Source organism: Ixodes scapularis, unplaced genomic scaffold (genome assembly GCF_016920785.2).
Source record: "Ixodes scapularis isolate PalLabHiFi unplaced genomic scaffold, ASM1692078v2 PGA_scaffold12__126_contigs__length_90152505, whole genome shotgun sequence".
Lineage (NCBI taxonomy): Eukaryota > Metazoa > Arthropoda > Arachnida > Ixodida > Ixodidae > Ixodes > Ixodes scapularis.
Window position 1 is genome coordinate 19,611,927 of NW_024609838.1, and position 14,853 is coordinate 19,626,779.

The following is a 14,853-nucleotide window of genomic DNA, read 5'->3' on the forward strand; positions in this document are numbered from 1 at the left end:
TGTATCGAAATACAAATACAAAATACTTTGTCAAAAATGTATTTAATTACAAATCTAATTACATTTCCCAAAAAGCATTTAAGTACAAGATACAAATACAACCAAATGTATTTGGTCTCCTCCAAATACTTGTCCAAATACATTCCTCAAAGTTTGCGTCAGCAACTTCAGGGCACCTGCAATGGGTTTCTGGGTAACTCATTTTAATTTTGCATCGCACACTCGGGAGTTAGTGAGCGAGGCTCTAGTAACGTGATAGAAATATAATCACAAAAAAAATGTAATCAGCTTGGACGTAATAGGTGAAAAAAGTAGAGCTTAAAGCAGCTTTTTTGTTGATTACATTTTGGTATATACCCACAAAGAACCGAGAAAACCAAGACGCGCAGCACTAGCTAGAGAATTTTTTATTGTTGCAACTCGCACCAGTTACGAAAATCTGGACGACCCGCGCATTTAGAATGTTCCAGGCAAAAATATGGATGGAAATCAGGCTGGAAAGCATCACAAGTTGTCACAGGCACTTATTTAGCCAGTCTGCCTGTGAACGTCGATTTCGTCACTATTCTTGCCCTGAGCACCGTAATCACAAAGTCACTAAACGCTTGTGCTTGATTGAGAGACACTGCATTCGGTGCAGAACGTAGTTTTCTTCCTGCTCTGGACAGCGACAATAAATTTGAGGGATGTATTTTCGCTCACAAAAGTGTATTTAATTACAATTCTATTTTAAATACCCACGTTTTAGTATTTAAATACACACGTCAAATACATTACCCAATTTGTAATTAAATACAAATGCAAAATACACAAAGTATTTGAAATACATATTTCAAATACTGGTATTTGAAATACAGTTGAACCTCAATTTAACGAAACCCGATTTTACGAGTTTCCCGATTTAACGAACAAATTCGGATTCCCCGCGCAGCCTATCCCGAAGAATGTCTTTCTCGACTTTACGAAGTTCCCGATTTAACGAAATAATTAGGGGGTCCTGGTGACTTCGCTAAATCGAGGTTCAACTGTACTGCCTATCCCTGCCTGCGACCAACAAAAACATGGGATTTTATTTTAACTCGGAGTGGAATAGAGGAATGGAACATTCTCTAACAAGACACCAGGTAAACAAGCTGCTAAAATATGTCCGTACCTTTTGCTTGCCCTGCAGTAGTCATTTACAAACACTGTATACCCTAACGACGACGCTTGCACCCCCGCACAGAAATGTCGCAAGCGAGAGATTATGTGTGTGTGTGTAGTGGTATAATAATGTTAGCATTCCAAGTCAGACACCATTATTTTCAGATAGGCTGTCTCATCGTATACATAGAGGGGAGCAAGAACAATTACAGCATGATCGCAACTTTATATACCAAGAGAAATTGTGAAGTATTTATCTCTGTGGTTGTAGAACTTGTAATTGGTCTAGTTGGTGAACAAATAAGCATGGTGCAAGATGCAAAACGCAATGGACACAAGGAAGAAGGCACACACAGGCACCTATGTGTGTGTCTTCTTCCTTGTGTGTGTTGTTTTTTGCACCTTGCATTATGCTTCATCTCTGTGGTTGTTGATGGAACAGGACCAATATTTTGTTTTCTGCCCGCCAAGTTTGTTACCGGCGTCCTGCTTATGATAAAGGCAAAACTTCCAAAACAACTCCACTAAATCTGAACATATTACACTGTTGATGAACGACCTTAGACTAGAGTCGAGCATATAATGGTAGTACCTCCACATACTAGACATCAATACAAAAACAAGCGGGTGCAGCTTTCTTTAAGATTTTTTTATAAGGCCAAAGTCGTGGAAAGGAGACCCATTATCAATGTTGTCAGCCACGCATATTCACCTTAGTTCCAGCAGAACATCTGTTACAACATTCAATGGGCATTTAAAGATACAAACCTAGTTCTGTATGTCACCCTTTAAACTCTGGAGGTTCATCTTCATCGCTGTCGAACTCGACATTCTCATCCTTGACCCACTTGCCGTCGGGATTCAGCTTCCAGCCTGACCTGAGAGGAGAAAACAAATGTTTTGCTAACCAAATAAAAATGTGAAATCATGCTGTTTAGAACCCTTCCTTAAAAACTTATTTAACAAACACTAATAACTGAAAGATGAAAAACAATCAGAACTGCGGTACCTGACACTGGTCAGATGTGCTATGTGGTCACACATTGCTCCTGAAACTTGATTGCTGACAAATGTAGCAGAGGTCCTTTATAAAAACTCTAATAAATGAACCCCCCTAGATCAGCAGAACCTTGAAAAATAACTTTATGATCCTCAAAGACTTCAAAACGGTCTTTTTACCTTCTGACAAGAGGAATATCTGCTACGTAGAACAGTGTTATCTGATCTCTTGGAATTCTGCTTCAGAAGACATTCTATTGTGGTGAAATTTATGGTAAGCAAGCATTGTCAAGCTGCACAATGTTGTAAAACCTGCACATCTTGGAAACAGAACATGCAAGCTGACAGATTCCACTGTTTACAAGGCATTCAGCTGTCGAAGATATCAAATATAGCTTTACACCAGCCATACTTGTCAACCTAAACACAGTGTATTTCTGGAAAACTGTCCCCAGGCCTCCAACATGAACAGCACTTCTTTAGTTTGCCATCCTAAGCCCTGAACAGGAAAGGTGTTAAGCAAGAAACACATGTACAAGGAAACCGTCCGATCCGACGTGCGGACTGCCGGAATGACCTTGAGGGGCGAGGGTTTTCGTAGCACCGGAGAGCGTTCAAAACCCTCGCCTCCAACCGTTGTATTGCCTGATCGGACGTCGGACCGGACTGCTTCGTCATACATGTGTTTCGCGCTTTAGTGAACAAACAACCGTAAAATACTGAGTGTGTGCACATGTTGCTATAAGCACCCACCCACTTTTGAAACGTTTTAAATATAAGTAGGCTGCAGATTTTCCAGTTTCAAACCAAAAAACCACGGATAAACATTTGTTGGTGTCAAAAACACAAAATCGGTTAAAAGCGAAATACCCCGGCAAACAACCGTTGGTGTGAAAAGTACAAAATCAGTTAAAAGAGAAAAGCTCAAATCTCTGGAAATTTTCGTTCCAGCTAGGGGTGTTTTTCTCGAAACCCTCCGCCCTTAGAATTGAACTCTTGGTTTTTCATTAAAATTTTCTACTGGTAATCACCTTTTCCGGCGTCCTTCCAAAAAAAATCAACGAAGTGCACCGATATTTGAAATCCGAATAAATGCTGGGAAACGCCCGCCGATTTTCCTTATCAATCAAGACCGGAGAAACCTACGGCCCAAATAGAAACAACAGACCTATCAAGCAACCGTCCAAACCGATGCCCGAGTCCGCCGAGCTAACTGAGGCGCTCTTCTGCATCGGCCAAGTCTCAAGAGGCCAGTTCAAGGCAGTGAAGCTTTACACATGTGCACCGGTGTGAAGCGGTAAAGTATAATGCAGAAGCGCCGAGCAATGGAGGCTTGACGAGAGGGATGAGACTGCTTTAAAAATCAGGGTTTGCCAGGCTCCCACGATGCTCCCCTTCTGTTCCATCGAACCAAACAAAGGATCACTCTTCCACATACCCGTTCTGCTTCTCTGCTCTCAAACCTAACAAGTACCCATGCCCTTTTTTTTTTTTTTTCCCGAATATCTCGAAGGTATGGGTGGGCACTGGATCAGTATTCAATAGGAGGCAGCTCTGGTGAAAGGAAGCTTTAAAGAGATACTGCATGCTGAAAAGGTCATTTTGCTAAACCGCATGGATAATCCTCACAAGATATAGACCGACACGCGGGCTTGACGTCAAGGAGCTGCGGTGACGCTGCGATCGCGCCGGAGCCGAGTGGTATGGGGAGAAGGGCGCACATTTTGCATGGGCCTCATAGCACTTCAGCATGCCGCAAAGCTGTGTAGCCGTTAATTGCACCAAAAGGTACAGAAAAAGTAGCGGAGTGAGGTTCCACAAGTTCTCGGACTAGGCGCAGAACTTAGATAATATCCGTGGATCGAAAAGAATGGTCACCTCGCGAGGCCGGCCGTTTGTGCAGCATGCACTTTCTTGAAGGCAAGTGTGGCTTCCATTTCAATCTCCGTGCCGCGCCTTACTTATGCGCATGGAAATCGCTACGCCAGTGCTACCAAACGGAAATATATCGGCGGCAAAATGGAGGAAGCATTATTGCTTGTCGTGCCTTGTGGTCATGAGGGTAAGAAAAATGTCATACCTTGAGTTGAAGGATGCTGTGTGTATTTAGTCAATTAATAAAAAGGCTTGAGATATATCGAAGCACTTCTTACGAGTTGTTAATGCGAAAGCACGCATGCCACTCTTCGTTCCCTTCTTTAATCTGCGGCGTACAACGCGCCGACCTTGGGCGTGGAACGGTGGAGCCGCTGCCTGGCAGACACGCAGTGCCATCGGGTGATCGATCGTTCAAACTGTCGTGTGCCTTGCAGCACGAGGGGTGAACAGACAGCACCCTAGTTCCCAGCAGAACGAACCCCCTGGTTTATACCATGCGCCGTATATATTGCCACGTGCCAAACAACCGATAAGAGATGAGCGAACGCGGTGATCAGTGATAACCCAACAGCGCCAGCAATCGGACCGAAATATAAAAGGTGCCATTGCCTAGCTTTGCGTGTGGTTTCATTAAGGTGCCGTTTTGCATGGTTTCAAAGCTGATGACTTCGGCTCGCTCCCATGAGACAGTTAATGCTTTCACATTATTACACTTTCGCAGACGCTGATCCCGCCAGCAGTGCGGAAGCCAGCTCGAAATGATCGTAGGCCTCAAGAGACTTGTACGCCCGCACCGTGCTGGCCATAAGCTGGCTTGGCGAAAAAACTAAATAGACGACGATGTGAGCCATCGACGTCGGTGGCAGAAACTTCATGTTGGGACTCCAGCAGGCCTTGTTTACAGCGTACGGATTGTCGAAGGCAGCGCCATCCACGCACAGTTTGTCTCGATACCGCTGCCATTCATGCTCGGGTAGCGAGCTCAAATAGTCGGGCATAACTAGAGTTTGGTGTTTTCGGTTTAAACCGATAAAACCGATAAAAGTATGTCGAATCCATTTTCTGAAATTCAGTTTTAACCAGAAAAGGTAACTTTAACCTTCAAGTCGTACCGCAGAGCCGTGGCGAAAAGGTGAAACGACAGTGTCTATCGAAACGTGTCCAAATGTATGGAATACACGGATGCCATCGTTGCTTTGTTTTTTTCTAATGCATGCATTATTGATTGGAATGTGAAGTCCGAAATACCCCATGACTTTCCCACGTACGAGCGTGTTTTCAAACTTGTTGTAAGGAAGACTGATTTGATGCAAGTTCTGTGTGTTCTGTTGTGCTTCAAAACATTGCACCGTGTCCCTCTTGGCGGTCACAATTGGTTGATTGGCCGATTTTGGCTCGGGCAGCGCTTCATCTCCTCAGCCTGCCAGTGTCCAGTGTTAGCGTTGAGAGAGCATTCTCGAAGCTCAGGGTCATATTAACAAAAAAGAAAGAGTGGAGATCAACGAGGAGAACCTGGAAAGGTACATGTGTGTGTACTATAATAAGATCACGTAATCCTGATGTACAGAAGGTGAAGTTCCATGTTTTTTTCGGCATAGGCTTCGTATCTGACTTGTTTGTACTTCTGTTTTTGTTTTTTTTTCTTGTTTCGTTTACAGTAGCGCAGATTTTCCAAATAAAGTATCTGTGCCGTTATTCTTTGAGTGATCAAAATATCAGAGCTAGAAGGATCATCTTATCCGGTGTCCGTTGGCGTTTATTAGGAGGAACTTTGTCTACTCAGCGTGTTGGCCTAAAAACGCTTTTACGAGGGTGACTAAAACATTATCCGCATACCGGTTATCTCAAACTTCTGCTGGCCGCACTGTCATATCGGCGCTTATCGTATGTGGTTGCTGCCTCTCCAGCCATTGCTGTACAGGTTTGAATGTGTACAGTCAGCGTAGTTGTGAATGAGGTGCAATCAACAAAGGCTACCCCAGATGTGATTTGCACATGAGCGGTAGCCTATAGTTTTTGGGGTTCGACAAAGTGTCTAGTTTCGGTATTTACCCAAGCCTTTGTGCACAGAATGAAGGACGGATTTTCTCGCAAAGAAGTGCGTCTGAATATATTAAGAAGTTCAAGGAAGGACGCATGAGTGTCAACCCTAAAAAAGGTGCCGGATGGTTATCTGCAACCATGATTGATTACGATATGGATAGTGCACATGAACTGATTCTGTCGGATAAATGATTGACAGTGGACGATGTAATAATCCCTCACAAATCAGCCAAGGCTTTGCCCATGCAATAATCTATGGCAAACTAGGGTTTGAAAAGCATGGGCGTACCAACCGGGGGGGCAAGGGGGGCACTTGCCCCCCCCAGTTCTCAGAGTGGGGGGGCAAGGCATGCGTTTTGCCCCCCCTGAAACGGCCGCCACTGGACAGAGCAGACACAGGCCGGCGGCGCCCAAGGAATACCAAGGGCACTGCCCCCCGACCCGCGCGGGCATATTTTTAACGCGCAGGCGATACAAACCCTAGCAACGGTGCTCACGCTGCCGGATTGGCTGGTTCGTAAAGCCTTGCTCCACGAACAAGGCTACACGGTAACCTTACGGAATCCATCCGCGAGACATGGGCCGGACGGGCCGTCCAGACCAGGACGTAGGCCCTTACACAAAATAAAGTTTTGCTTGCTTGCTTGGAGATAGGCGCTGCCGCCGTCAACATAGGCAGCGGATGCAATGCGAGTTTCCGAAGGGGTAGCGTAACTTAGTGGTGAGATGTCTGCCTCATACGTGTCAGACCCGGGTTCTATTTATGGTGTGGGCCGGCTTACTTCTTTTTATTTTTTTTCTCGAACATTTTGTTTTGTCGAGGCATTTGGCGATATTTACATTTCTTTTTTACCATTAACACTAAAAAAACGAATGTTGTTGACGAAACATCGCTAAACTAAATCGTATCGACTCTATTTACGGAAGTGCATGGGGGGCAGCGGGGCTTGGGTTGCCGACCGGACGCCGCAAAGCGGCGTGTACGGGGGGTGGGGGGGCTAGGTGGGTTAATAGATTTGTAATTAGCAGCCGCACACCGTCACCGCGAAGCGGCGTGAACGCAGGCGCGGGGGTGGGTTAACGCGCTTCGAGTGATACACGAGCAGCCCATCCGGCGTGAGCGTCGTTGTTAGGGGTTCTATCGCCTGCACCGTAAAAGGAGCAGTGTGCGCACCTCCTGTAGTGGGCAAGAATTCCTACATTGGAGAGAAGCGGGGACAAGCCCTTTCTTCAAATGCGTCAAGTCTCCTTGAGCTTCGGAATACAAAGAAACGCCACTATTCGGAGCTAATCCCACAGTTACTCGGCCTCTCTTGCGTCGTGTCTGTTCGCTCCCCGCGCCTCGTAGCAGTGTTGTTGCAGTGGGGGGGCTCGTTAAAATTTTGGGGTTTTTGGGCTATCTAAATCACTTTCTTCCTTCCCATCCCCCCCTTTTCTACTCCGCATGCTTCCCCCTCTGCAAATGTCAGCTGACCTTCCGACCTCTGTTCTCTGTTGATAGGCAAAGCAACCACTAAAATTAGAAAGTAATTTGTAATTTGAGTGGAAGTCACTCGGAAAAGTAGTTAAAGTAAACTACTGATTACTAGAATAGAAATGTAATTAAAAGGTACTAAACTACCCAGAAAAGTAGTTAAACTACAGTAACTTGAGTAAAGTAGTTGAACTACGTACAAGTCTGGCCTGGCAAGCACTCTACGTAAGTGTTTTCACTGATCTGCCTAGCCCCGCACACCATCACATGGGCCAAGAAAGCTGTAGTTCTTCTGCAGAGGAGAAATCAGCAGGGTCCAAGATGGTGACAATGGAGGATGGGGGACTGTTCCAGTGGCTGATGGCTTGAGAAAGGAATGACCAATTGAAAGCGTTCGTAGAGCCAGAAGTGTGTTTGATGGTGCAGACGTTGTTGAGGCGAGAAGATGTTCGGTCGAGGGGTAATAACAAAGTGGTTTTGAGGTCGGGAATGTGGTAGTAGATTTTGTGAATAAGGCACAGCTGAGAGACTTTCCTGCGAAGCTGCATAGAGGACATGGTTAGTTCAGTTTTTAGCGCCGAGACACTGAAAGAAAAGTCATAAGTGGATGAAATGAAGCGAGCAGCTCTGTTCTGAACTGCCTCTACAGCGTATTGATGAGGTACAGTCGATGGGTATTCCAGATGGTTGAAGCATATTCTATTTTTGGTCTGACGTACGTGTTAAAGGTTAGCTTAGGGACAAAGGGTGGAGCGATTTTTTAAGTTACGTCTGCTTAGTCCAAGAGTTCCAGATGAATCGGCGGTAATGACTTCAATGTGGTTATTCCAGGGAAGGTCAGATGTTAGTCTTACACCAAGGTATTTATACACAGTAGCGGTCTCAATCAGATCGGAGTCCAAGAAGTAATTAAATGACAGAGTGGTTTTTTTCTTGGTGAAGTGGATTAGTTTGCGTTTATACTTGTTTGGTGACATAATCCACTCTTTGCACCAATTGTTAATTTTATCTAGATCTTCCTGAAGCTGGTTATTATTTTGCACACAAGTTACTTTGTTATGGATGACGCAGTCGTCGGCGAAAAAGCGTTTTTTTTAAGAAATCCCAATGGGAATGTCATTAATAAATATTAAAAAGAGTAAGGGCCCAAGTACGAACCCCAGGGGAACACCAGGAGATACATTTATTAAGGAAGATTCATGATCATCATGGACGTGACCTGTACACGGGAAAAAAGAAAGTCACGAATCTATGCAAACGGTTATTTGGTCGAGGCAAAAAGTTGATAGCTTAGAAAGAAGGCGTTGATGAAGGACACAGCCGAACGCTTTGGAAAAAAAAAAAAAAAAACTGCGTCAGTTTGGACGTGACATTCAAGGTTAGTGTGCAAGTCATGGATGAAGTCGCAGAGTTGCGTTTCGCAGGAAAGTACCTTTTGAAAACCGTGCTGCTGTTTAAAGAAAAGAAGTGGGATGATAGGTGCCTCAAGATATTGGAGTAGAGGATATGCTCAAGTAGTTTGCAAGAAATTGAAGTCAATGAATTAGGGCGATAATTAGATGCGGAAGAGCGGCTGCCCTGTTTAAAGACTGGGAATTACCCTTCCCACCTTTTGGTCAGATGGAAGGCAGCTTTGAGGTGAGGACTGAATGAAGATGAGTTTCAAATACTCACTAGAAATAACACGGGTGTTTCTTTTAAATTTTAGGGTTGATGTTATCGGTTCCAGCGGACGAAGTATGTTTTAGTTTATCAATCAATGTTTTAATACCAGCGGAGTTAACGTTAATAGGATGCATGCGCTCGTAAAGCTCTTCAGGGAGAGTGGGGACGAAGTCCAAGCACTCGTTAGTAAACACTGATGAAAAGTATTCGTTAAACACAGAACTATCATGCTCGACGTTGCACATCCGACATTCCTAACTCTCCCCATCTTCCTAAACGTCCGTGTGTGTCCTAACACCAGAAACCGGAATTTTAAAGGTTAAAAACGGCACGTTGCGAATATAGAACGCGCACTTTCATGCAAAGCTGACGTCAAGTGACTCAAATCGAAAAACATGCATATTTACAGTATTGTTATCTCTTCTGGTGAAGGCTAAACAACCGTTGCATCCGTTTTCGCGCACGAAACGGTGACTCCCAGAGAAAGTAAGAACGCAGTGATTGTCTTTATTTTAACAATGTAAACACACTTGCAGGCGTGCGCTGATGAAGCCTCAAAATCAAAACTCTCATAGTGTGATTCGTGACTGCTCCAGCTACTACCCAACCTCGCTGTCACGCCACTTTCTGCAAGCAAACACTAAAATTGCCAGTAAACACACAAAAGCGACATCGATACAATTATCTTGTAGAATATCACCTTATTTAATCCTAACTGTTTCAATAGGCACTACAAGTTGTATTTATTTTAAGAAGAAGAAGCAAAATTTTTTTTCGTGAGAAAAAAACAAAATATCAATGTTAAGTCTGGTAACGTTGTAATTTTGCCGAATCATTGCCACATCTTTAGAAAACTTCGACAAAAGTTGCGCCGAATTTTCGATTAAGGGGGGGGGGGGGGGGGGGGGGGGGAAGAGGGTCGGGTTTGCCCCCCCACTCAAAAACAGGTTGGTACGCCACTGGTCGGATAAATGATTGACAGTGGACGATGTAATAATCCCTCACAAATCAGCCAAGGCTTTGCCCATGCAATAATCTATGGCAAACTAGGGTTTGAAAGATTTCGATCAAAAGAAACTCTACAGCCAGAGCGTGGACAATCTTGTAAATGCACTCAAACATCTAGGTTACGGTCACAGAGATGTCAAATAAGAATGATTTTGTCTGCCTCGCATCAGCTAGACGGTGCACGGACCAGAGGCACACCTACAACGTACCTCTTCTCCATGCGTGCTGAACCACAACTTTGTAAAAACAGCCTCATGACGAAAAAAATATTGCAAATAAATAAGCTTTTCGGTAAAAATGCATTTTTGTGGCATGTGATTTACCAAAATGTCTAAAAAAAAAAAGAAAAAGCGGCCCAGAACGTCCAAAATTAGCGGACACCTATGCGAAGCGCAAGTTTGTCCGCTTCTTGCGCAGGGGTTGCGGTCACGGCAGAACGCCGAGCTCCAATTGACTCTGATCGCAAGAATAGTGGGTAGACTTAAAGGCATCTAGCATTGAGATCTACCCACTACCCTTACAATCGGAGCCAATCAGAGCTCGGCCTTCTGACGTCACTGCAAAAAAGTCAAATTTGGGGGTTTTACGTGCCAAACCTACGACAGGCATCTGGCACGCCCCAGCGGAGGACTGAGGATTAATTTGGACCACCTGAGGATCTTTTGACGTGCAACCGAAAGCTCGGTTACACGGCGCCTTTTCCGCAATAAGCCTCCGTCATATTGCGGGCACCTCGCTGACGTCACTGCAATCCCTGCGCAAGCAGACGAACTCATTGTCACTGACAGAACGAGGACGACAGGGTGTGTTTCTCGAACACCCGGACTCCAGCACCTGCTCTTTGCCTTCCACCATGCTTTGGCTGAGCGCGATCACTCGAAAGTGTGCTGGACGCCGAAGCATCATAGAAGGTAAGAAACTTGTGCTGGGGGAGGGACAGCTGGAGTTCCTCCCTGCTGTTTTCATTTCGTCAGTGATTATTTATTGCTCGGACTGTGTCACACTAAAAGACTATAAGTTGCAAAAAAATGTTCTGACAAAGCGACGCAACTTTTAAAGCATCCTTGCAGCACGGTCCCCATTGCATGCCACACGAGCCGCATGAGCAGCCCCACTTGTCTGCTTGCTACTTTCGTGCGCACTGCAGACGAGCGGAAGAGCGACCAACGTGCCACATTCACTCACATTCTCAGGTTGAGAAAATAGTTGGCCTTTTCTCGTTGCTTCGTCTCCTCTTCGCTCGGCGCCGTACTTTCCGGTTTGGGCGTGGGCTTTGCCCGTGACGCAGCATGCTTTGTGGTGTCAACGAAGTCTTTGGCGGCGTCGCATGTGTCGTGCAAAGAGCTTGACTTATTGGCACGCTGTCCCGGGTTGCGCTTTGTCCTTTCCACCACACCAAGGAAGTCCCTCTTACGCCGGCTGTCCTTGAGGTAGGCCTTGATCAAAGGATTCTCCACCTTGCTTGGTACAGCAGCTGCAGTTCCTGGATGGTTGTGTTCCAAAAAGAAACAGATGACAATAGTTCAATCATGCATGCCGAAAAAGTGGACAGGATTCAGCAGCTTTCTGTGCCGATGTGACGACGCCATCGAAAATATCCCAGGCCGTCAGATGCCACCATTTCAGTAGTCCACAAGATTATCCATACTATGTAGCACCAGTGACTCACATGGCAGCCTTAACATACCCATAGCACAGGTCCCTGAAGCGAAAGATTGAGATTGTTTTTGGATAACACAAAAAGGTCCTTTCCACTAAAGGATGAGTTATGCTAGACACAGCTTGCCAACCTCTGTTCCCAGCAATGAAGAGTAGCCTCAGATCGCTTGAATTCAAAGTAAATGTCTCACAGGTATGATTCTGTTTCGAAAAATAATTATAATAAACAGAATACTTGCAAGTAATGAACTCTAAAATATTTCTGAAAAAAAACGTGGTGGAATAAGCTAGAGATGAGTTTATATTTGCGGTGTCTGGCGGCAGTGGCGGCACAGACGCCGGTAACCGTGGCTGTCAATCAGAGGTCGGCATTTTAGGTCGCCCTCACTCACCCTCACTTTCACAGCCACACTCACCTAAGCCCCTCACTCACCCTCACCCTCACAGCTACACTCACCTTGAGCCCCTCACTAACCCTCACAGTCACACTCACCATCAGCCCTTCACTCACCCTCACTGAACCTCGCGGCCCTCACGCACTCACCGCTCTCACGGCCCTCGCAGCCCTCACGCCCCTCACTCATCCATAGCCCTCACGAAACTCACCGCCCTCACGCCACTCACCGCCCTCACGGCCCTCACGCCCTCATAGCCCTCACGCCACTCACGGCCCTCACGGCCCTCACGCCACTCACCGCCCTCACGGCCCTCATGCCACTCACCGCCCTCACGGCCCTCACGGCCCTCACGCCACTCACCGCCCTCACCGGCGTCACCAACCTCACGCCACTCACCGCCCATTAACAATACTAATGCACCTTTCTGAAACAGTTTATTTCCAAAAACCGATCGATTTCAAACCAGAACCAAGTCTTTCGGTGTCATCATCACTGGCACGAGGTATCACGTGAAAATTTTGCGTCCCTGATTGGATGCAGCCGCTTCAAACGTATTCGAATTGCTCCGAGTTGCTTGCTTATTTCGAGCCAAACCCGATCTCAGCAATTGTGTCGATCTAGGGAAAGCTAGAGAACAACCCGTCATTAACACCAAAATTGCTGAGAAAGATGCTCGATCTGAAGGGGGCCTCACGCACTCACCGCCCTCACGCACTCATGGCCCTCACACCACCTCAAGCACTCGCCGCCCTCACAGCCCTCACGCCTCTCGTGCCACTCACTGCTCTCACGCACTCATGGCCCTCACACCCCTCACGCACTCACCACCCTCACACCACTCACGCGCTCATGGCCCTCACGCCACTCACCGCCCTCATGCCCCTCACGGACTCATGGCCCTCATACCCCTCACTGCCCTCACGGCCCTCACGGCCCTCACGGCCCTCACGGCCCTCACGGCCCTCACTCACCCTCACACTCATAAATTTTCCTGGTTCAGAAACTCACTCACCCTCACCTCACCTGTGAGGATGAGGGTGAGTGAGGGTGAGTGAGGGCCCTCATGAGTGAGGTTTGCTGAGGTATGCTGTCAATGCACGCAACAAATTTATGCAACGAACCTTATGATATAATTCACAGTGCAGCGGAAGTGACCCAATTCTCACAGCCAAGGCATCTCCGACACCACAATTTGTCTGTTGGACAAGTGAAAAAAAAATATACTTGGCTACACGACTGCCAGCCATGTTTTCTGTATTGCAGTGATGTGATTGGCCCAAGTCATTTTGGAGCACCTCTCGGAGCAGCCAAAACAGTTTTCGGAGCAGCAAATGTGGCCTTTGGAGCAGAGAAAACAGTGTTTTGGAGCAGTAAAAGTGGCTTTTGGAGCAGCCAAGACAGTGTTTCAGAGCAGCAAAAGTGGCTTTTGGAGCAGATATTCTTAGAAAAATGAAAATATTTGTTTTAAGTGCTGTACAAATGAAGGGCACTTTGTGTTGTGACTTGTGTACTGTTCAAATGTGACGTGTTGTGACGTAACTCGCTGCTTGTGTTTTTACTGCTGAGACATTTCACAAGTGTACAGTGCCGTAGGCGTTGCCGAGCAATTCCGAAAAACCGCTTGCCACCGTTTTACTGGTTCCCTACGTACCAGATTTCCGTCAAAGGTAAGCAAACGTGAAACAATGGATTGCAAGTGTTCCGACTGGTGCCTCTGTCGTGCAATCAAGTTTGCAAACACGTGAGGGCAACTTCAGCAGGCTTGCAGTTGCGCGTGCTTCGTCGCGCGAACGGAGACAACGGCTGTTCGATCGAAACCGAAACCATGTCACTCCGCTCCGTCGCCAACTAATTCCCAAAATCGAATGCAAAATATAACTGTCGAGCATACGATGAAAAACAGCCCAGCGGCGCGTTCTTGTCAGGCAGGCAAACAAGGTACAAGCTAAACACATAAAAGAAAAGCAAAAAAGAACCTGAGCGCATCGATGCAAGACATCGCAAGCAAGGGTCAAAAAGTTCTTGGAGGACTTTGTGCAACAACTGAACTCGAGACAAACAAGCGCGCTGTGCGGGTTCAGCGCAGACAATGCTTTCTTTGCTTTAGCTCAGTTCTCTTCACCAGCTTTCTTATCGCGGCAGATTTTTCACGTACCGGGGTCCCTCTTGAAAGTAAGCCCAACGAGAGAAACCTAGGTAATCAATACTTCGACACAGCAGTCTTTCAGTTGAAAAGGGATTTTTCTAGTAACGTATGACTTAAGCAAGAACAGGAATGTTGATGAACATGCGTGAACATGCGGTGGTACTCATTTTCATTTTAGAAAGCGCCATATCTGCAGCGACGTGGGGATGGCAACACCCGACGTCGCGCGACCACGGTGACTGGAAGGCAGGGACCAAACATAGTTTTCCCACGGCTGTTGCTTCCAGGAGCAAGTGCTTCAGTTCACAAAGTGACTCCCTCTGTGCAAAAGCGCGGTTTCATTTCACAGCACGACGGCATGGCTGGTACCCGGTACGCTATAGCATCGAAGCCTCTGCACACACCCAAGTCTATCGTTGAAAATATATTTAAAAAAAAAA

The 14,853-nt window shown here is 46.3% G+C and overlaps 1 protein-coding gene across 1 annotated transcript in view; it reads right to left on the reverse strand.

Annotated features, from left to right (window-relative positions):
* Window positions 1-294: 294 nt before the first annotated feature.
* LOC115316026 (sodium channel modifier 1) overlaps window positions 295-14,853 on the reverse strand; it is a 42,128-nt gene continuing 27,569 nt past the window's right edge. Inside the window, exons 6-7 of the mRNA XM_029975362.4 lie at window positions 11,396-11,693; window positions 295-2,021 (exon numbers count right to left, since the gene is read on the reverse strand). Coding sequence (XP_029831222.2) covers window positions 1,925-2,021; window positions 11,396-11,693 — 395 coding nt within the window. The 3' untranslated portion in view covers window positions 295-1,924. The remainder of the gene's footprint in view (window positions 2,022-11,395; window positions 11,694-14,853) is intronic.